The sequence below is a fragment of the Ascaphus truei genome, chromosome 5 (genome assembly GCF_040206685.1).
Source record: "Ascaphus truei isolate aAscTru1 chromosome 5, aAscTru1.hap1, whole genome shotgun sequence".
NCBI classification, from domain to species: domain Eukaryota; kingdom Metazoa; phylum Chordata; class Amphibia; order Anura; family Ascaphidae; genus Ascaphus; species Ascaphus truei.
In genome coordinates this window covers 31,455,574-31,477,609 of record NC_134487.1, presented here as the reverse complement: position 1 = coordinate 31,477,609, position 22,036 = coordinate 31,455,574, and the positions used below count along the sequence as shown (strand labels likewise).

General features: G+C 39.4%; 1 protein-coding gene across 12 annotated transcripts in view; it reads right to left on the bottom strand.

The window, feature by feature from the left end:
- The window catches only part of PCLO (piccolo presynaptic cytomatrix protein), a 442,770-nt gene that overhangs the window by 191,465 nt on the left and 229,269 nt on the right, over nucleotides 1–22,036 (bottom strand). For all 12 annotated transcript variants that reach the window (XM_075599559.1, XM_075599565.1, XM_075599568.1 and 9 more), the window contains 2 exons: nucleotides 15,593–20,543; nucleotides 13,252–15,236 (listed from right to left, as the gene is read on the bottom strand). In XM_075599559.1, coding sequence (XP_075455674.1) covers nucleotides 13,252–15,236; nucleotides 15,593–20,543 — 6,936 coding nt within the window. The remainder of the gene's footprint in view (nucleotides 1–13,251; nucleotides 15,237–15,592; nucleotides 20,544–22,036) is intronic.

Below are 22,036 nucleotides of genomic sequence, written 5' to 3'. Positions count from 1 at the left end.
TTGGCCAATAGATTAAGTCTCATCCTACCCAGACTAATACACCCAGATCAAGTCGGTTTTGTTAAGGGGAGGCAGGCAGCGGATAACACCCGACGATTTATTGATCTGTTGGAATTGGCTAACAAAAATAACACACAAAGCATGTTATTAAGTCTGGATGCAGAAAAAGCTTTTGATCGGATAGACTGGCCATACTTAAAAGAGACGCTCGCGGCATTTGGCTTCGGAAATCGGGTGAGTAGAGCGATTATGTCACTATACTCAGGCCCAACCGCCAGGGTCATACATCAGGGCTTCCCCTCGGTCCCATTTCAAATCCAGAGTGGCACAAGACAGGGATGCCCTTTATCTCCCCTCCTGTTTGCCCTATGTATTGAACCCCTCGCGGCACGAATCCGAGATAGTCCGGATATCTCAGGGTTAAACGTTTACTCCCAATCGCATAAAGCGGCCCTGTACGCTGATGATATCCTATTAATAATCTCCAAACCCCTTACTTCATTACCTAACCTGTTCGACCTACTAGATAAATTCTCCAAGGTCTCAGGTTTCAAGATTAACCAATCCAAATCTGAAGCTCTGAATATCAACCTCCCTAGACAGAGAAATTACTGAAACTAAATTTCAATTTTAACTGGCAAAAGAACTCAATAAAATATTTGGGGATCCATATCACCAAAGATGCAAAAAGCATCTATAAAGCAAATTATCCCAAACTGATTTGGACTCTAAAACAAGACCTAATCAGATGGTCTTCCAAGAAGATTTCTTGGATTGGAAGGATTCACAGCGTTAAGATGAATCTACTTCCCCGTATCCTATACCTCTTCCAGACATTACCTGTGCCACTCAAACTGAAGGACATACTCTCACTTCAGTCTGGAATATCTAATTTTATCTGGGGAGGTAAAAAACCGAGAGTAAATAAATTAACTATGAAGAGACCTACCTTAGCTGGAGGCCTAGCGGTACCCTGCCTGTTGTCATATTTTAAAGCGGCTCAATTAAGCCAGATCAAACAATGGCATTCCGACCCCAAATTAAAAAGATGGGTAGAGCTCGAACATGCGGCCTGCTCCCCTTTAGAGCTTAACAATTTGATTTGGCTACCTAAAACATCAAGGAAAAACACTATTTTACCGCTTACCTCAATGGCTAACTCCCTATCTGTTTGGGAAGCTTCAAGATTAAAAAACTCACTCACCTCAGCAAGTTCTCTGATGTCACCCATTTGGAATAATCCTAGCTTTGCACCGGGTCTTATTGGTCATAATCACTCAATTTGGAAACAAAAAGGCTATGATAGACTCAAAGATCTGGAGGGCTATGATCTAAAAATTAAATCTTTTGACCATCTCAGACTAGAAAAAGACATTCCCCACGCTGAATTCTATAAATACCTCCAGCTCAGATCATTCTATAATAAATTTGCCACATACCCCCCATTGACGAATTTTGAAAAGCTCTGTCGGGCAGAAACCGACACTAAGGGACTCATATCTACGATATATGGAGAGGTAATCGAGCCTGCAGCTTCAAAGCAACAATCACCTTCATTCCGTATCCAATGGGACAGAGACCTAGGGGAGACCCTAGACGACGAAGAGTGGAATACTATATTCCTGGGAGCCGCAAAAAGTTCGATATGCACTACACTGAAGGAGAACGCATATAAAGTTCTTATGAGATGGTACCTCACCCCACTCAAACTATCTAAGTTTATACCAGGGTCCTCCCCATTGTGCCCTAAACAATGTGGAGGAACAGCTGACCTGTTACATATGCTGTGGTCTTGCCCGCTGATATCCCCGATATGGGAAAAGATCAGAAATTGGATCCAGAGAATATTCGATCTCACTATTCCCCCAGACCCTTGGCTGTTTCTTATGAACAGACCCATAAAGGGCCTATCAAAATCACACAATAAACTAATTGCACATTTTGCTCTAGCTACGCGGTGCGAGATAGCAGCATTATGGAAACGCCCCGATATTCCAATTATCCCAAAGATTCGGAATCGTATTTGGTTTATCTGCCAGATGGAAAAGTTAACGAGCTTAGTTAACGACACAGGCGACAATTATCTAAAAGTCTGGGCTCCTTGGCTTGCCCAAACAGACATCCCTGGAGTAGAGCGTAACACAATTTGGCTATAATAGTAATAAATGCGCTCTCCTTCGGGGGCATGAAAACCAACCCCACACCGAGAACCTCACACTCCTTATGCCCAATCACTTATACTACCGTAAGGCCTCGTTAGCTGATACACAGCCTTCACGCCACCTCGGTGTTTCCTGGAGGCGGATGTGTCCTTACCCTCGGATACCCCTTCCCTCTCTCCTTCCCCCCGCCCCCTCCTTTGCCTCCTCCCCCCTTCCTTTTTTTTTCTCTCCCCTTTTATAACAATTATCATTTACCCCAGTCCCCTACAATACAAATGACGATTCCCACTCACGTGGTTAAGTAGGGCTCGAAAAACCACGTGAGCTTGTTATGCTTATGTTATTGTATATTATATGCTATATGTGCACCTGAGGTGTTTTTTATGTATATCATGCATTTATGTATAATAAAATACAAGTTATAAAAAAAAAGGAAAAAAAAGCCCTACATAAAAATGAAAAAAAAAACTACATAAGTACCTGAAAACGAAAATCGTAGACATTGCGGATAGACAGGAGGACTCTGAGAATAGATAGGCAAACCAATATTAGGATCAGAGGGATATGGGAATCCATCAAAGAGCTAGAGGATCACATAACAAAATGGTTGACCTCTACAGAAGCTGATTTACAGTTAAGACAGATGACATAGGGTCTTACGAGCAAGGCCACAAGGGATGTAATAATATTTCCTTATTTAAAAACAAAAGATGCCCTATGCCAGATTACGAGGAATTTGAGCCCCATTATTTTTGATGGGGTGAAGATGCAGATCTTCCAGGTTTTATCTCCTGTCACATTGGGCCAATGTCAGAATCTGCAGCCTGTCACCAAACTCCTGAGAGAAAATGGGGTGAGGTACAGGTGGATTTCCCCCTTTGGCCCCTAACGAAGCCTAAACGGAGAAACGCGTAGGGCGTACTGGTTCTTTCGATCAGTGTTTGCAGATTGGAGAGGATGTTTACAGACTCTGTGCCTGTAACTGGTATCTGTGACGTCAACGGAGGAGCGCGCAAGTCTCGCGATACCCAGACGCAAGTCTCGCATTTGCGAGATGCGGAAGTGAAAGTGGTGTAACGAGTGATCGGGTGCAGGGTAGCAAGCACCAGAAGGAGTTCACAGATCAGCTGTAGCCACAGAGATTCCGCAGAACACGTGAGGTATATTGAGATACCAACTGCAGGACTGCAGGACACTGTGAGTTCAGGTGTAATCCGGTTCATAGGACGAGTGTGAGATACTCCTAACATTCTCAACTGCTTTTAAAGGGCTCATACAATGTGAGTTTTTTACCTATCATGGTATACTAATGTTTTTTTTAAATAAAATAGAGTTACACTATATTTGTGTCGCTTACCTTCCCTATATATACATGGTTTACCTATGAGACGGAGGACAGGCATTTGGAACCCTGTAGCAGCTACATGCTAAATTGATTGGAACAATCCAAGAAGTCTGGTGAGGAGTGGGAGATCGTTATCCGTTCCAGATCCCAGGGTGGATAAAAGGCTATTTAATATTACTATTCTGTGAGTGCATATCTTACCATTTAAAGGTGTAAATTGTCATTACATACTACCCTATGTTTTCTTATCTTTTCTTTCATTGCGCCTAGGTCATTCTTGTGGTATTCATTAACGTATGCCTTCTTATCTAAGATAACAGTATTGCCCCATTTGTCCGATGGTTTGATGATAATAGTGTCATCATTTTAAAGGTCTATTAGCGCAGCGGATTCCTCTCGTGTGAGATTATATGGTCCCTTTTTCTTTGGTAGGCTTAATATGTCCTTTGTAACCAAACGAAAAGATATCCACATTAGAACTAGTCCCCATAGCCAGCATAAACGTTGATATATTACGTACGTCGGTGTAGGGTACCTCACCGGGGTTTCTCAAACGTTCTTGAAGTAAACCACTCAATATGCGGATGTAGGACTTCTGTCTGTCTTTGTATTAAGGACAGACAAGCGGCTGATAATATCAGACGAATTATTGTTCTAATCGAAATAGCTAATTCAAAAGAGATCCAGGTGATGGAATTAAGTTTAGATACCAAGAAAGCTTTTGATAGGATTTACTGGCCTTATCTACGAGCCACGTTTGGGGCATTTGGTTTTGGGGGTAGAATCTTAAAAGCAATTATGGCACTGTATTCCATGCTGGCTGCGAAATTTATCCATCAGGGTTCCCCTCAGAACTATTCGCAATTAAGAGCAGCACAAAACAAGGGTGCCCACTTTCACCATTATTATTTGCTCTGAGTATAGAACCCCTGGTGGCACAGATTTGGAAAAATCAGGACATTTCAGGTATACAAATAAAAGACCAGACCCATATGGTGGCGCTTTATGCAGATGATATTTTTGTCACCTTATCTATACCTCTCACCTCCTTGCCTAACCTATTCAGTCTCCTGTAAAAGTTTAATAGGGTCTCAGGGTTCAAAATTAATCAAAACAAAATCTGAAGCGTTAAACATAAACTTGCCAAAAGAAATGGAGAAACTGATAACCATTAACTATAATTTCGCATGGCAACCTGAGGCTATTAAATATCTGGGTGTCCAGATAACAAGATGAACTAAGGGAAAAGGAAAGGGAGAGGGAAGCCCCCGCATCAGCTTCTAATTAGCACATATGTAATAAGCAGTGTAAAAAACCATAAGGTGCAAATGAGGACAAGAGACTAGATAAACAAAACAAACAAAAAGATACCCCAATGAATGCACTCAAAATGATAAGGTAAGAATAATGATGAACGTAAAAACTTACTGTTTAATATATATAACGAAAATAAAATAAAATATTTGTACAGAGGGATGTGGTGAGAGAATCCAGGGCCACTCCCTAGAGACATACCAATTGAAACTCAAAAAAAATAATGTGAAAGCTAACCTAAGGCAACACTAGTCTATAAAGGGCCTAATAGTATACAGACTAACCTGTCCATAATAAATGCCTGAGGAATTAATAGTAACAGTGAATATATCACTACTATTATCTAGAAAACTGGTAAGGTATAGTATTACCACATACCAGCACTGGTGCCAGAAGGAATAATACAGAACAAAAATTATGTACCCAATAGGTAGACCTAAGAAATAGAACTAGTGTAACTAAAATACTAGGATAATGTTACGACGTATGGTCACTAAACATACACAGACCGGTGGAAAAAAAAAATACTAATATACTGAGTCAAGACACATTAAAAATAGTGAAATCAGAAAGAGTAGAATCCTGTCAAGGGCTACCATAAAATATGCAATAGTGTAGCCCAGAGGCACGGTTCAAAAGACCGTATCCAGCTATAGCCTCTTAAAATAAAATAACCCCTAACTGTTGAACAGTGGTTTGTGTAATAAACAGCATATATAAAGGGTTATTGCATAAGAAACACAGTACATATATGTGTCTTAGAAACCAAACAGTGTCATTAAGTGGTCAATACAACAGTGACACACACTATTTAAATGATAATCTGATGTAGATACTGTTAATCCACATGCTGATGACAGTGTAAACGATAGTAGAATACAACCCACTATATATATAAAATATCCTGGGTCTAGCATTGTCAGTAGAAATCACAAGCAGCATGGAAAGATGGCCACAGTAATAACAACTGTTGGTAATGATAAATATTGCAGCTCAGTAGAAAGAAACCTATTTTGTAGCAAATGTGCATATAATGACACACTAGGTTGAGGAAAGTTACTAAGTAGCTAAGCTTTGTGTCGGTGCAGTAAGGCTGTCGTTCCTGTGTATGGTCAACAGCCGCTCCGACTACACTACACTACACAGATCTGTAGAGCAGGGGGGCGCAAACTTTTTTCCCTGCGCCCCCCTGACGGCTGTCCCCTCGCTCCCGCGCCCCCCCCAACCCCAACTTACCCGCGCTCCGGCGTAATGACGTCACGTTGCCATAGCAACGTGACGTCACATGACCTCGCAGCGTCATTTTGACGCCGCGTTGCCATGGCGACGCCGGGAGGAAGCCGCCGGAGCCACGGGTAAGTATGGTTTACAGAGGCCCTGCAGCTCCCCCGGCACTTAATTTAAGTGCCTTCGGGAAGCGCGCGGGGCCTCTGTAAACCCCGCGCCCCCCGTCGGCAGTCTCGCGCCCCCCCTGGGGGTCGCTCCCCACAGATTGCGCACCGCTGCTGTAGAGGGAACTCCTTAAAGTGTAACAACACATGTGGTAATACATTGTATACAAAGAGGAGCTACAAGAAAAACTTAGCTTAGCTTTGTGATGGTACATTGGTGCTGCAGTTACTGCGTATAGAAGAAAGCAGCTCCGACATTCAGTGTGGATGTTAGGTGTATCCATCGGTGCTGCGGAGTGACGTCATCCCGTCGGATCACCTGACGTACGTTTCGCGCTGGAGCGCGCTTTTTCAAAGGTGCAAACGTACTTTCAACATAAGCTATTTAAAGCAAAAGGTTGTCATAGCAATGAAGAGGTGATTAACCCATTCAGAGCGGCTGGTTAACCTGTCGCATGCGCAAACTGAGTCACAGATAGCACATAGAAGTAAAATACAAGCAGAAGAGACAGTAATGATGGGACACATGGAATAGATAACACGTGTCCAGTGTAAAAATAAAGGCTGAAAATAAGTGAATACATCAGTATCCTAAAATGATATGCAGCATATTCTGTAAGGGAGGTAAAATATGGTATCCAGAATAGGATAATAAAGGAGTGTATAGGAGAAGTGGCCTCTGAAAACCAACGGTGATGGTTAAAGGGGCTAACAAGTAAAGGTACTAGGTTCATAAGACCTAGACTAAAAATTGGTATAATGTAACGCCATAGAGGCTAGGGAGTCATGAGGGGTATATAGAGCAACCGTGATGTGTGGTTGGTAAACCAAATACAGGGCTCGTTGTATCAATGTATCCAGAACTATATGAAAGGGCAGAAAACAAATTCCTTATTCAATCCATTAGGACTGAGAATTCCAAGATTGTAGATCCAGCATGACTCGCGTTTGAGGATCTCATTATCCCAGTCCCCCCCTCCCAAATGGCTTGAAACTGCCTCGATTCCCAAAAATTGCAGAACGGAGGCTATGCCTTGATGATGATGATGTACATGGTTAGCTATAGGTGTGTCACGATGGTTCCGAATATCCCCAAGGTGTTCCAGCACTATATGCCAAAATTGTCTCTTGGTTTTGCCTATGTATTTCTTCCCACAGGTACAGACAATTTGGTATATTACCCCAACCGTTTTGCAATTAATAAACTGTTTGATAACATAACTGACTATCATCCCAGTTGCTGAATCGCTTAGTCTGGATACATGATGAGCAGGCCCTGCAATTGTTGCACTTAAAGTAGCCGACCGATCTATTGGCTAGCCATGTGCCAGCAATAGGTCGCTGAAAGTGGCTACGTACCAACAGATCACGGATACTTGTTGCCCGTCTGCTAACAAGAGTGGCTCTGTCAGTCAGAACTTCTTTCAGGTCTTCATCGTCACAGAGGACATACCAATATTTATTGCGTATGTTGGTAATTTCTGTCCATTGATTATTAAATGTGCCGATGAAGCGAATGATCTGTTTGTCACTCTTGATATCAACTCTGTCAGCAAGAAGGGTATCACGGTCGGTAGCTCTGGTTCTTTGATATGCCTTCTTGATAGACCTGTGGCTATATCCCCTTTCCCTAAATCTCAGTTTCATAATCAAGGCTTCTCTCAAAATCCTCAAATCGTGAACAATTCCTTCTGAGACGAAGGAATTGGCCAACTGGTATGCCATTAATTTGGTGTCTGGGGTGGTGACTATTGGCTCTCAGGAGGCTGTTAGTAGCCGTGACTTTACGGTGGAGGGAGGTCTCAATAGTGCCCTGTGGAGATCTTGAAATGGTGAGACCAAGAAATGTAATGGACATACTGCTAACCTCAGATGTAAGTCTAAGATTAAGTGTGTTCTCATTGAGCAACCCAATAAATTCATCGAAGACTGAGCATGAGCCTTCCACAGAATAAAGATATCATCTATATACCTCATCCATAAGATAATGTGTGAGATATACAGATGATACTGCTCTTGTGCCCCTGAGTTGATGATAAAATTTCTCATCAAATATGAAAAAGTTATGGGAAAGGATGAACCTAAGTAAATCCACAACAAGGATATTGTGGTTGCTAAAGTCACAACTACGTGTCTGGAGATAATATTCCACTACTTTTATACTGTTCTCATGTATAATTGATGTGTAAAGAGATTCCACATCTAAACTAATAAGCAGTGTATCATCCTCCACAGTAACGTCATTGAGCCTATTCAGGGCATCCTTTGTATCCCTCAAATACGAGGGTAGAGAGGTGACGAAGGGGCGAAGAACCTGGTCAACATAAATGCAGGATTGCTCAGTGATATTAGAGATACCCGAGACAATGAGGCGTCCGGGGGAGATTTGAGACCCTTATGAATCTTGAGGAGGGAGTAAAAGGTTGCAATCTTTGGATTTTTATTAAGAAGTGCCTCGCTTTCTTTTTTCGAAAGAACCTTTGTATACACCCCTTGATCCAAAATCAGTTTCAAATCTCGCATGTACGTGATGGTGGGATCCGTTTTGAGTAGTGCATAGCAGTTTCTATCTGATAGAAGGCGTTTATTTTCCCTTATATAATCGGTAGTATTCATTATCACACTATTGCCCCCTTTATCGGAAGGCTTTATCGTGATAAGGGAATTGGATTGTAATTCCGTCAAGGCTCGCCTTTCGGTGGTAGTCATGTTGGTGGCAATGGGTCTCGGTCTAAGGCGCTCCAAATCTGCAGTAACCAGTCTAATGAAAGTCGGCACATTAGAACAGGTTTCAAAAGCTGGTGTAAACCATGACTTGGGTTTAAGATTGGAGAAGGGGCCTTCTCCTGGAGTTCTTAGGCTTTCTTCCTCAAGAGCTGTCAAGTTCCTAATATTTTCGAGATACAAATCATCGAATTCCTCTTGTCCAGCTGCCCTCAAATGGTTTTGTTCTCTTCTTTTGAAAAACTTGTGTAACAAAAGTTTGCGTCCAAAAAGGTAAGTATCCTTGATCCAATCGAACTTTTTAAAGTCCTCAGTGGGTGGGAAGGATAATCCCTTATTAAGGGCCACCATCTGAGCCTCACTGAGAACCTGATCAGAGAGATTAACAATATGCCCACTATCAGTTGTGTTTACTATTGTCTGCGTCGTCGCGACCGTCTCCTCAGTCTCCCCAAGTGTCTCTGTCTCGCAATCCACCCCACCTTTCCTCTTCTGGTCTTGCCCTTTCTTGGGGTAAGGGGTAGCGGGGATCTTGATCTAAAAAAAACAACTCACAGTGGTTCCCTTCTCCCTTGTTCCCTTCTGTCACCACTGTCACTCTCCTCGTTGGAGGTGTCCCAGTCTGTTGAGGATTCTGGATGATGAGACCGAACTTTTTTGGTTTCCTGTTTCTGTCTATACACTCTACCTTTCTTAAAATCTTTGCTATCACGTATGTATTTACGTTGTTTGCGTTCTTTCAATTCTCTCGTAAATGTATCTATAGTTTCTTGGAGCTTATTCTCAAGATTGATGAATTCAGAATTGATTCTCCATTTGTCAGCATCACTACGTTGGACTGCCAGTTCAGTATTTACTATTTGAATTGGCATTGTTAGTCTCAACCAGCAGTTTCATTAGTGATCCTGAACAAATACCCAGAATCTGATTCCATTGGAGGAGGAAATCAGGTTCTGTGTTGGGAGAGGAAGGAATAATGCCAACCCGTAGGCCTCTTGGAATGAGGTCTGTCGATAGATGTTTTTCAAGGCTGGCTACCTCCCACCACAGTTTGGCCCTTTGTTTGTAGATTTTATCAAGACCCGTAAAGTAAGTATTAATATTACTTATACTAGGATACGTGATGTCGCCATCCAATGAGAATACATTATCTGCCTCATTCTGCCATGTGACAAAATCTGGTTGTTGCGACAAGAAACCAGCCATAATCAGTAAATAGATGCAAATATTTCTTAGGTCTACCTATTGGGTACATAATTATTGTTCTGTATTATTCCTTCTGGCACCAGTGCTGGTATGTAGTAATACTATACCTTACCAGTTTTCTAGATAATAGTAGTGATATATTCACTGTTACTATTAATTCCTCAGGAATTTATTACGGACAAATTAGCCTGTATACTATTAGGCTCTTTATAGACTAGTGTTGCCTTGTGTTAGCTTCCACATTATTTTTGTTGGAGTTTCAATTGGTATGTCTTTAGGGAGTGGCCCTGGATTCTCTCACCACATCCCTCTGTACAAATATTTTATTTTCGTTATATATATTAAACAGTAAGTTTTTACGTTCATCATTATTCTTACCTTATCATTTTGAGTGCATTCATTGGGGTATATTTTTGTTTGTTTTGTTTATCTTGTCCAGATAACAAACAATTTTATATCTTAATACCGGGCAAACTTTCCCAAATTGCTACAATCTCTTAGAGAAGATATTAGAATTTCGTCCACATACAATATTTCTTACCATATTGTATCAAAATTAATTTACTTCCCCGTATCCTCTATCTGTTTCAGACTCTTCCAATACCAATAATAAAAAAGGATTTGATCTCTCTTCAATCTCTGATCTCGAAATTTATATGGAAATACAAAAGACCGAGAGCACAGGGATTTTAAAAAGACCAACATTGGTGGGGGGCGGGCTAGCGGTACTTTGCTTGTTGTCCTATTATAAGGAGGCCCATTTATGTAAAATCTCCCAATGGCATTAAAACCCAAGTCTTAAACGTTGGGTGGCTTTGGAGAAAGGAGTTTGCACTCTGCTAGAATTGCACAACCTGATTTGATCCCTAAACAGATTCTTTAATCCATCAAAGAGCCGCTGTCCTCTATGACCAACTCGTTTGAAATCTGGGAGGCATCAAAATTTAGGTATGTGTTGACTTCAAAAAAATAATTAATGACCCCCATATACAGTATGATAATCCAGATTTTGCTCCAGGTATGAATAGCAAAGGTTTTATGATTTGGAAACAGAAAGGGTTTTTTAGACTCAGAGATCTGGAGGGTATGAAAAATATCAAAACCTTTGAACAAATTAAGTCAGAAAAAGACATCCCACATGCAGAATTCTTTAGATACCTCCAGATTCGAGCATTTTATAATAAATCTACGCCCAGCCCCCCATTAACAAATTTCGAAATGCTCTGTGTATTGGAAACATACACACAAGTGCACTCACATCTCGAATGTACAGAGAGGTAGTCTGTTCAGGAGTTACATACTCTACTTTATCTAAGAAAGCCATAATAAAATGAGAATTATTCATAGCGTTGGTAAAATAAGAAACACAAGTGTTTACTTGTACAAAGCATAACAATATTTTGATGAAACGCTTCACCAATAAAACATGTGCATTTGTGTAGGAGGACTATACCGCTTAAGTCTGAAGCTTTGGCCATCACTTTGCATTTTATAATGAGTGGTTCTCTATCTGAAGGTCCATATTAATTGCATCTGGCTACCTCAGCGTTCCAAGATATATTTAAGCAGACAACCACTCACAGTCGAAGATCATATTCTACTGATTTGTACAATTTCCTTTTGTGAAAATTAGTGATCACACATCTGATAGATATTTTCTTACTATTTGATATCCAAAATCAAAACAGAAAGTCTTGGCAAGAAGGCAATTAATTAGCAGATCTTCCTACAGTATTTTAATTATATGTTTAATTTGTACAATATATCTATTATAAAAACAATGTGGATCATGTTTATGTGAAAGTCAACATTCTACGGCTACATCATTGAGCCTGATTTTCCTCAGTGTGATATGTTCTCTGTCAGTTACCAGTTTTTCAGATATTAGTGCTGTCATTTTGTTAATATCATATATGAAAATGGTCTGATTACAAGCTATTGAACACAAATGATCATTCTTTTTCTCCCAGTAGGATAATACAGATGTAGCAGATCGATTTCAGTATGACATACTAAGATCATTTAATAGTTTTGCTTTGAAAGTTTAGAGAACTGCAGGATTAATACATAAATGAGGTTTTCCAGCTCCCATTTACCTGTGTAATCCCAACAATGGGAATTGTACAGTATATTTGTTTCAGAATTAGTACCATTCTGTAGCAAATAAAATATGCATTAAAGAAAAAAAATCTATGTAATGCAACATCTTCAATACCAATGCAGTAAATATGTGCACATAATTGCACCAGTTTTGCCTTATTACAAAAATGCTCACAATTAAATTTGCAATTATTTCAAATAAAAAAGTGGATTTCTTTAATTGTAATAGTAACAACATATGACCTGAATGTTCTGCTCCCAGTTGGGTAATCCAACTTTGTACAGTGTGTCTTTAACGGGCATCCATATTTGTTGCTATTATTGCGATAATTGGTTTATGCTTGCAATAAATACTGTGACCCACCAATGAAATTCTATAATACAGCCTAGAACAGTGATGTGGCATGTACCCCAAAATTTCCTTCTTTCTAGAGTGATTAAAACTTAAAATAGACAAAACCTGTAAGTGTTGTGCCTGTCCAGTTATCCAATAGTGACCACCAGTCCTTTAAAGAGTGTATTTTTGATATTACTCTTTCGGCGCAGTAAAAATAGGTAATGGGAGTCTGTAACTAACTTCTGGCAGTAGTAAATGATGTCCTCCACATCCTTAACCAAAGGAAGTTTGGATAATTAGAAGTGTGTTGTTATACTCATTATTACTTTTTATTACAGCATCCTCCTCCTGGGAGCTTTAAGCATTTTCTTTTTTTAAACGTGACAGCATTTAATTTTCAAAAAAATATTGTAGTCAATAATTACACATAACCAAAATTATCCAATTGGTAATTAATTACACACTTAATGTTTTTTTGTTTAACACTTTTAGTGTTTTGAGAAATGTCAGCAATCTATTTACTTTGTTTTAAACATGTTATTGAATCTGATTCCCACTGTAACACTGTGTTTGTTGGTACTATTAAATTATTTGAATCAGTGAAGCAATATACACATTCTAGATAGTGTTCTTATTTTAAAGGTCTCTGATGTGAAATGAATAAGCTCTTACCATGTATCCATCTGAGTACTGAAACTGTGTCCTTGAAACATCTTCAGCAGTTGGGCTTAGAGGTTTTGGATCAGACATGGAGCGTTGCATACCTTTTGCTGTTTTTGGACTGGGTGGAGGAATCTGGCTATCAATATGCTTCTTGTGGGAGCTAAAACTATCATCCACTATTGTTTTTTCATAAGGAACAAAGCCAGATTCCAAAGCTTTGCTGGGTGAATCAGGGGAAATGGGAGAATAAAGAACTTTGGGAGATTTTGGAGGGGAAGGTGCAACCTGGAGTGAAGAGTCAGCACGAAGATGAGATGAATAACCAATTTCTAAAGGTGTTGGGCGTCTTTTATCTTTTTGAGATACATCAGTCAGATAGTGGGAACTTTGTATATCGGAGTCTGTTTCTGTTTGACATCCCAAACTTCCCCCCTTATAGCTCTTTTCAGGAGCAGAAATATATTTAATTATTTCAACTTTTGCGTCGATATGCGCTCTGGCAGATGGTGTTCTTATTGTTCCCAATGGTTCGGTTTGCACTGAGATTTCTGCAACAGTTTGTACTGCTATGCTGGATACTTTGGAAAATTGCTTAACTTTGTCCACATCAGTGTTAACATCACTATATTTTCCTGAACGTGATCTTCTTCTTGATCTTGTAGGAATATCCCATTCATCCTGATCCTCGTCATCAGTCTGAACACTTGTATCAACACCCTTTTTTGATCTTCTTCTCCTGCCTGTATACCCCTTGTCAGCTCCATCTTCATCATCAGTTTGTACTCCACTGTCTACTATTAATTTATAAGATCTTGGTTCTTCCTGTATATTTCCATCAAGTTCATCATACATACCACATAGTTTTGGCATAGAACTCCTTTTCTTCAGTTGTCTTTCCTCATTCATATCTATATCTTTTAGAGACATTTCTGAAACAGAGTTTAGGATACCAGGCCTACCGATATACTGTGTAATACCCTCTGACTGTACAGCGTACCATGTTTCATTTGGTTGCATTTCAATGCCTGCTGATGCTGTAGTGGATATGTGATCACTAGTCCAGAACTGTCCATCCTCAGCTACAGAAAACTGACCTTCTAGGATCACTTGATCTGAAGTTGTTTGAGGAGATGCAGTGTCAGAAGGGTCATAACTGTATTGGTACATCTGGCGTAATTTTTGCTCCTCCAACTGCTGGTGAAGTGTATGTTGAAGCTGTTGGATTTGCTCAAGATGGAGCTGTTGTTGAACTAATGTTTCCTGTCTCATAATGAACTGAGCTTGTCTATCTTCTTCTTGCTGATATAGCAGGTGTTGCTTCATCGACTGCAGTTCCTCCAGTTTTTTTTGAACCATTAACGTTTCTTGCTCTCTGAACCTTTGAATTTCCTGGCGTTCCCATTCTAACTCGTCAGCTAATCGTTGCTGTTTCAGCTTCTCAAGCTCAAGAAGCTCACGCTGCAGGTAAAGATGCAGTTGTTTGCCATCCTCACATGGCATCATAAATGTTGATTCATCTTCAATCATTTCAGAGAAAGACTCTGATTCTGTTGTGAAAATAGAAACCAGGTCAGTTGGTGTGGTAGCTGCCATTTCCATAGGAAAACTTTCAGCAACAGCAATTTCATCGCTTGCATCAGCTGTGGTTGTGGTCAACATACTATATGATGTTGGTTGTTGTTGATTCTGATCTGGGGCTGATATAGAGGTTACTGTGTCACTAGTAATAAAGCTGGATAAATCTCTTACTGGTGTACTGAAAATTGAACCAGGTTGTGTGGTGATGGCAAATGTTGAAGGAATTGGAGCTGCAACTGATGAATATACAACTCCATTTGATGATCTTAAAACACTTCCCATACCATATGGTGATACTATGGATTGAGTCATCCTTGCTTGAGAATACTGGGGAGCACTTATTCCAATTCCAGAAATTACTTGCCGCGTCTCTGGATAAGCACCTGTGGTCTTGGTGTGGTAATCCAAAGCCTCACCTGAAATTATAGGGTACAGTTATAGTCCATTTCCCATAAATATTGCTGCTTTGTGGTTTGGAGAGCCATTCCATCTTGATGAAATAAATGGATAAAAATTGCATGCAAATCTCCAGGTTAATGATTTTAAATCGACATGAAGCAAAAGCAAATTTGGAACATGCAGGCGCATGCATGAACCAGTGATCAAAACATATACATAAAAGGGAAAGTAAAATACACCATACTCCAAAATACTTGCCACAATGTCCCAAAAAAATGATGACAGGAAATAAAACCAAAATGTTATCCTGAAATGAGATGGGGAACACCATAATCACATTTCAAAGAAAGATCTGCTGGCACATCATACTGACCTGAAGTTATTTTCCCAGATGTAAGGTCTACAGCAGCTTCAGTTATTCCAATAGGATAATCAAAATAGTTTTTGGTTTTGTACAAGAAAATGCCAGCTTCAGACAAATTAGTATCAGACATCGAAGGTTTCATACCTCCAACACCTCTAACCCCATACAGCCCTGAACGATCATACTGATAATGGTCATCTCTGTAACCAAAACGGTCTTCAGGCAAAGTTGTTGATGTCTGCTGTGAAATACAACTTCTTCCAAAGGGTAATTTATAGACCACATCACAGCAAACAGCTCTTCTCCCTGCAGTTAAATCAACAGGCTTATCATCTTCTAGTATTTCAGTTACAATTCCTGAAGATGTTTCATCCACTGTTACCATTGTTCTGTGGATTTTAGTGGTGCTAAGATCCACTACACCGCTATCTATGGATTCCTGGGAAGTGGATATATCAGTGCATCCATTAGCTACACTAACTGGAGAAAAAGAGACAGGTTTTGTTGTTGCACATGTCACTGAATGAGTTGGAGTACCCAGAGACAAATTAATTGGCACTTCTGCTTCAACAGCAAAGCCACAGCTTCCATCTTCAAACTGTTTAGATGTTGTCAGCTTCAAAGGGGCTTTCATTGAATTCCCTAAATCAACAAGACTTTCTAAACTTGTTGTGTAACTTAGAGTTGTTGAGCATGTCATAATTGTAACGGATTCAGTAACTAGTGAAACAGAAGAAATCACAGGTGCAGCAGTGCTAAGATTTACTATAGCAGGTTGTACAGCACTTATTTGCCGACTGGAAGCACCAGGATCTGCAGATTGGCGTTTAACATCAAGAGGTGCAGAAGACAGATCCATGCAGATATTCATCCCCAAATCAGTATTTTTATAATCCATCTTGCTCAAAGTGCGTAAATCAATTACATCATTAGATCCGGTTATTTTTTTATTTTCTTTAAATTGAGATTTCTCTACAACTGTCTTTTCTGGTGGAAGAGCTTCTGACATTTTACTTAAACTAAAATCTGACACTATGCTTTTAGATAGAGAAACAGTTGTTTTTGTAACTTCTGCTGTTATTAACTGTTTTCGCAAACTTGGCATAGTATAAGTATTTCCTAAAGAAGTTAGATTCCTTTCCGCTTTAGTAGATGGTTTCATAGAGAATGCGGTTTCTACTGTTTGTGGAATTTGTCCTTGTGGTAATTTAAGAGGCCAACAAGTTGTTGTATGAGTTGTGACATTGCCAGTTGGACTTCCAGGTTCAGACGGCAATGTGATAACAACATAGGTTTCCTGTGATGGTTTAGTTAATCTTGGTGAGGATTTATTGGAATGAGGTGACAGGGGTGATGTAGGAGATGGTAGTTTGTAATCTACCGAAGAGCTCAGATTTAAAGTCATGCTTGTGGTCAACGATTGTGCTGTTTTTTGTTGTGCTTCAGTTGACTTTTGCATAGCTACAGGCAGTTCAGCAAGTGCAATTTTTGATACTTTCTGAGGTTTAGATCCTTCTATTGGCCTATGACTGAATACCAATCCAGCTGGAATTGAAGATGGCTTTGGGGGTACAGGTGGAGGTGGAGCATGTGTTTTTAAAACAGGAATTGCGCTGTTTTTTACTGCTGAACCTTCTTGCAATGTTTCAGTGTTGGTCCCAGTTAAAGTCGTTTTAGGTGTTGTTAATGGAATGTTAGGTGCTACCATCTTTTTTGAATAAATTGCTGGCTTGGGTGGAGTGGGTGGAGGTAATGGTGGGGGAGGTGGTGGCAGGGGTGGAGAAGGTGTTGGTGTTGCCGAAGGAGTCGGTGAATCCAAGGAGGAGCTTCTAAAGAATGACATCACTTTTGATGTAACTGAAGGAACAGTGGATATTACAGATGGTAACTTGGTTACAGCTGTAATTGTATCTGTAACTGCTGTAGAGGTAACAGAATGTTTAGATGACACTGGACATTCTATTATAATAGGAGATACATAGCTGTTTTTTAAAGAATAAACAGAACTAGTTGAACTTCCAGGCACATATTCCTTACTCTTAGCTTCAGAAACCGCTGTAAAACCTGGCCTGTCCTCTGTGCTTTTTCTTATCCTTATTCTATCTTGTTCTAGCTCGGATGAAAAAGTGCTAGTGCTAGGTTCTGTCTTTACTGTAACAACTGTGGTTTGTGTAGCATCAGGCACTGAAATTATGACATGGTCAAAGCTTGTTGTTTCAGTGATTGAACAAGGTGTTTCAATGGGCACTGTAACAGAATCAGAATAAATCTGCCTAGTAATAGGGCATACTGAAGTGGGTGTAGCATAATATAAAGAATCACTTTGAGAAAATGATATCACATTTTCTGTTACTGTGGCTGTCTGTACATGCTCAATTGGTAAACTAGAACCTGTGTATGTATCTTGCATAGAATCATGCTTTGCAATAGGTTGTTGGTGAGCATTTCTAAACACTAAAGATGTCGTTTCCTCTAGAGGAGTATCAGAATTTAACACACATTCATCATTTACAGCAGTTGCTGAAACAGATGAATCATATTGTTTGTCCATACTGAAATCAGTAGTGAATTCATCTTCCAAATCTTCTGCTGTAAAGTGCTGAGTTATTTTAACATCTGGGATAGAAATTGCATTAGTGAATAGAGTGGATGACTCAGATGAAGAAGCAAAAGAAATGTTTTCTGTCGTACATATGTCTACAGTGGTATGAAGTGTAGAGTCTGTTTTCAGATAAAATTCAGTACGGGGTTGAGTTGGACTAGCTCCTGGTGTAAGCTGCATATTTTGGCAATCAATAAACTCATAAAAACTAGTATCAGCATCAAGGGATTGTCTTTCTTCTGTATTTTCCAAAATAATTATCTCATGGCTTTCGGGAACAATGTAGGAACTTGAGACTATGTCTTCTTGAGGGACAATTGAATGAAATGAGTCGGTTGTAAAACATTCATTTTCTACATTTGCAATTTTCTGAACATCTATACAAATATCCCTTGCAGAATTATTTTTTATTTCTCTTACTCTATGCTCAAATACATTCTCTTGACCACTTAACAAGTTGGTATGTATGTTCTGGTCATAATTATCTTCTACTAAAGATTCATAAATATAATCCTCGATTAGCATTCCCCCATATAAAGGTTCTTTTTCAAAGACTTCATCTTTTTCCTTCTCATTTTTATACAATTTTGCTCTATACAGTATTTCCTCATATGCCTCCTCAGCACTTTTGAGACTTTGTTGACCATTTTTTTTCTCTATCACAGCAACTGCAGTTACGTCTGTGGGAGAATACAGGGAGACAGAGGTAGGCAATTTGTATACCTTTTGCACTTCTATTATCTTTTCAGGGCTTATTTCAAATCCCTCTGGTTCTGATTCAATACTGGGTGAATATTCAGAGCATGAAGATCTGTGAAGCTCTTCCATTTCAGCTGCCTGACGTAATTCTTCAGTTGGAGAAGCATCTTCAATTGGAGAAAGATTGCTTGGGGGCGTCTTTGGTCTTTCACGCCTTCTTTGTGCTCTTAGTTCATCTTTGTCTTTTTTAGATTTTTTACTGGAACTTTTTCTCTGCTGCTGCTCTAATTCACGCTGTTTTTCTTGTTCTTTTAAAAGCTCTTCTTCTTCTCTTAATTCCTCCTCCTCCGAGGAGTCTTCAATAGTGGGAAGAACAGGACCATGAGATCGGTGTCTAGCTTTTCGATGTTTGCTTTCTGATGATATTTTCTTGTGACTTGGACTGCTATCGCTATCCTCATCCAGTGATGACACTGAAGTAGGAGACGTACCAGGAGTAAAACTAGAGGCATGAAGACTAGAAGATCCCTCGCCTCGTGACCGATCTTCTGGAGAATCAGTTAAACTTTCCATCTCTAACTCTGGCTCTTCATCATAGTATAATATAACAGATTGTTTTTCAGATTCTACAGGATACGTATTGGATATTGTGCTATTTAGTTCTATAGTTTTAAATCGCCGAAGGCCCCCTCCTCCAGTTACTGCAAGCGCTTCACTTTCTTGACTTTTAGTTTCTCTGTATTTTGGCTCTGGACTTTCATCATAGGTTTCTTCATCATCATCTTCATCATCATCATCATGCCAGGAATGTCGTTTGATTCCATCATCATCATAGCTTGTGCTGCTTTTTTTTGTTAATCTCTTGCATTTTGCTGTTGCTGTTTTTTCTTTAACGTCCTTATTTTGACTTTCACTCCCACTGATTTCTTTTAATTTTGTTCTTATGAATTCTTCATCTTCTGAACCAGAAGCATCCTCATCAGCACTCATTTCAATGATCTGCTTACGGATAAAATCTTCATCTCCTGATCCTTGACTATCTTCATGCTTGTAATCATCACTGCTTGATGACTCATTGCTAGTTCTTCTTTTTCTTTGTGGAACTGGTGAATTTTCACTCTCACTACTGTCATCCAGTGAGTCACGCCGTCTCCTTGCAGTTATATCTCTTACTGAACTTACATTATCTTTATGACCTTTCCGTGCAGATAAACCTCCTTGACCATTTTCATCAAGAACTTCTTCATCTTCTTCTTGAATATCTGCAAGTTCTTCCTCTTCTGAACTATAGGATTCTGGCGTGATTGGTAAAGTCCTTGTTTTAGCCCGGTCATGTGCTTGTCCAGCATACATCCCATACAAATCAATATTTTTCCTTGATTTTTCATCAGCAATCACACTTGTTTGTGCCTCTAGAATTGATAGGACTGTACTTTCCAACTTGGCTAAATCTGAGGGACTTGAAGGACTGCATTCATGTGAAAAAGGTTCTTTTTTCGATGGTTGTTTAGGAAAATCCTTTTCATCATTTGGAATGAGACTCGGAATTTCTCCTAGTGAACTGGATATGCCATCAGATGAATACCCTGTGTCACTTAGACCGGGTGGGCTTTTCTGCTGCTGAGAACTTGATGTGTCTGATTTGTCATCCTCCTTCTCCTAGAAAACAAAAGTAAAATTAAAGGGTCTGTATACTGTATTTGAAACATCTACAATGATCAAAATACATTTTCCAATATCCTTATTAAGAAGTAAATATTCGTTCAATTACCATAACTTTTTGTTTTTAAGTTTACTTTATATTTAAGGTACCACTAGTTCCATTTGGGTGTTGGGTTAGTGACTCAGCCGAAATAAAAATGAATTGGCAGGGGTAATCTATACAAAAGTCTAAATGCACACTGAGGTACCGATCAAAACAATATTTTGTTTGGGAAAAAATAGGTTACATTTGGGATTGGGGGTGGGGGGTTACTTTCATTTTTTAACAATTACTATTCTTCTTAAAAACAGAAATTCCAAAAACAAAATATTTGTACAGCCTCTATTTAACTTGAGATGAATAACATGTGGCATACAGTGTGTAATCTTCACATATTAACATATTTAATAGATGATTAGCAATCCAAAAATTGTAATAAAGTGATTTAAATTATTCTTAATTATGTCACTAAAAATAAACGTAATTTATAATTGCACAATTCGTGCAAAAATAATTATTTAATGTCTGCTATTGCAAGGTATTATCACAGTTTATCTAACTGGCCCCATTTGTTTAGAGTAGAACCAAAAATGATGCTCTGCTTATAATGTTGTATGAATTAGACTCTTTAACCATTTCTATAAATTTGTGCATGTTAGCTTTTTTTATTATTCGTAAAATGCATTATTTTTAAATGTTATGAATATTGCCACTTAAACACGACTTTATCAATGGAGCCTTAGCAGTGACCAAGTGGTAAAGATGTTTTTTCAAGCAGTGGGAAAACTTGATGTACTGTAAGATTCACTGACAGTTTAGTGTGACCTTGAGCAAATCACTCGACCTTCAAAATAATTAGATCGTAATTCTTTTGCGGTAGGAATTCAGTGACAATATAAAATATAACATGACTGCCGGTGATCCCGGCAATTGTCCTTGGGTTAAATAAGATATGGTCTATGCACAGGTTTGGTGAGCCACATATACCTACTGTCAACTCCGATGTCTCTAGGAATTTAGTGGTGAAACTGGCTTTGCAAAGGATTGCAAATAACATAGAAAACATTCACTTTGAAAAAAAAAAGCTTCATTTTAAAGAACAAAAAACGGTTAAATAATTGACCTGCTGACATTGTGTGTGCATGAATGTGTTACAATGTGCATTATCCTCACTAAATTCAAAGCTTTTCTATTGTAAGTGAATTATTGAAGAGGTTTTCTCAGACTGTGAATATACTGTAATTAAAGCTGGGGCTATGGTACTGCAGACCGTGCTGAGGCGTCCGCACGCTGAGCCAACAGACTGCCTTAAGGCAGTGTTCGCGTCCATGCAGCGTGCGGGCGTGACCACACGGAGGCAGGAGGCAGCGCGCGTTGCGTGACAAATCTGTTAAACTGATTTCTAAGCGTGACAGACAGCTCTGTGACGCCCCTAGGAACGCCCCCCGAC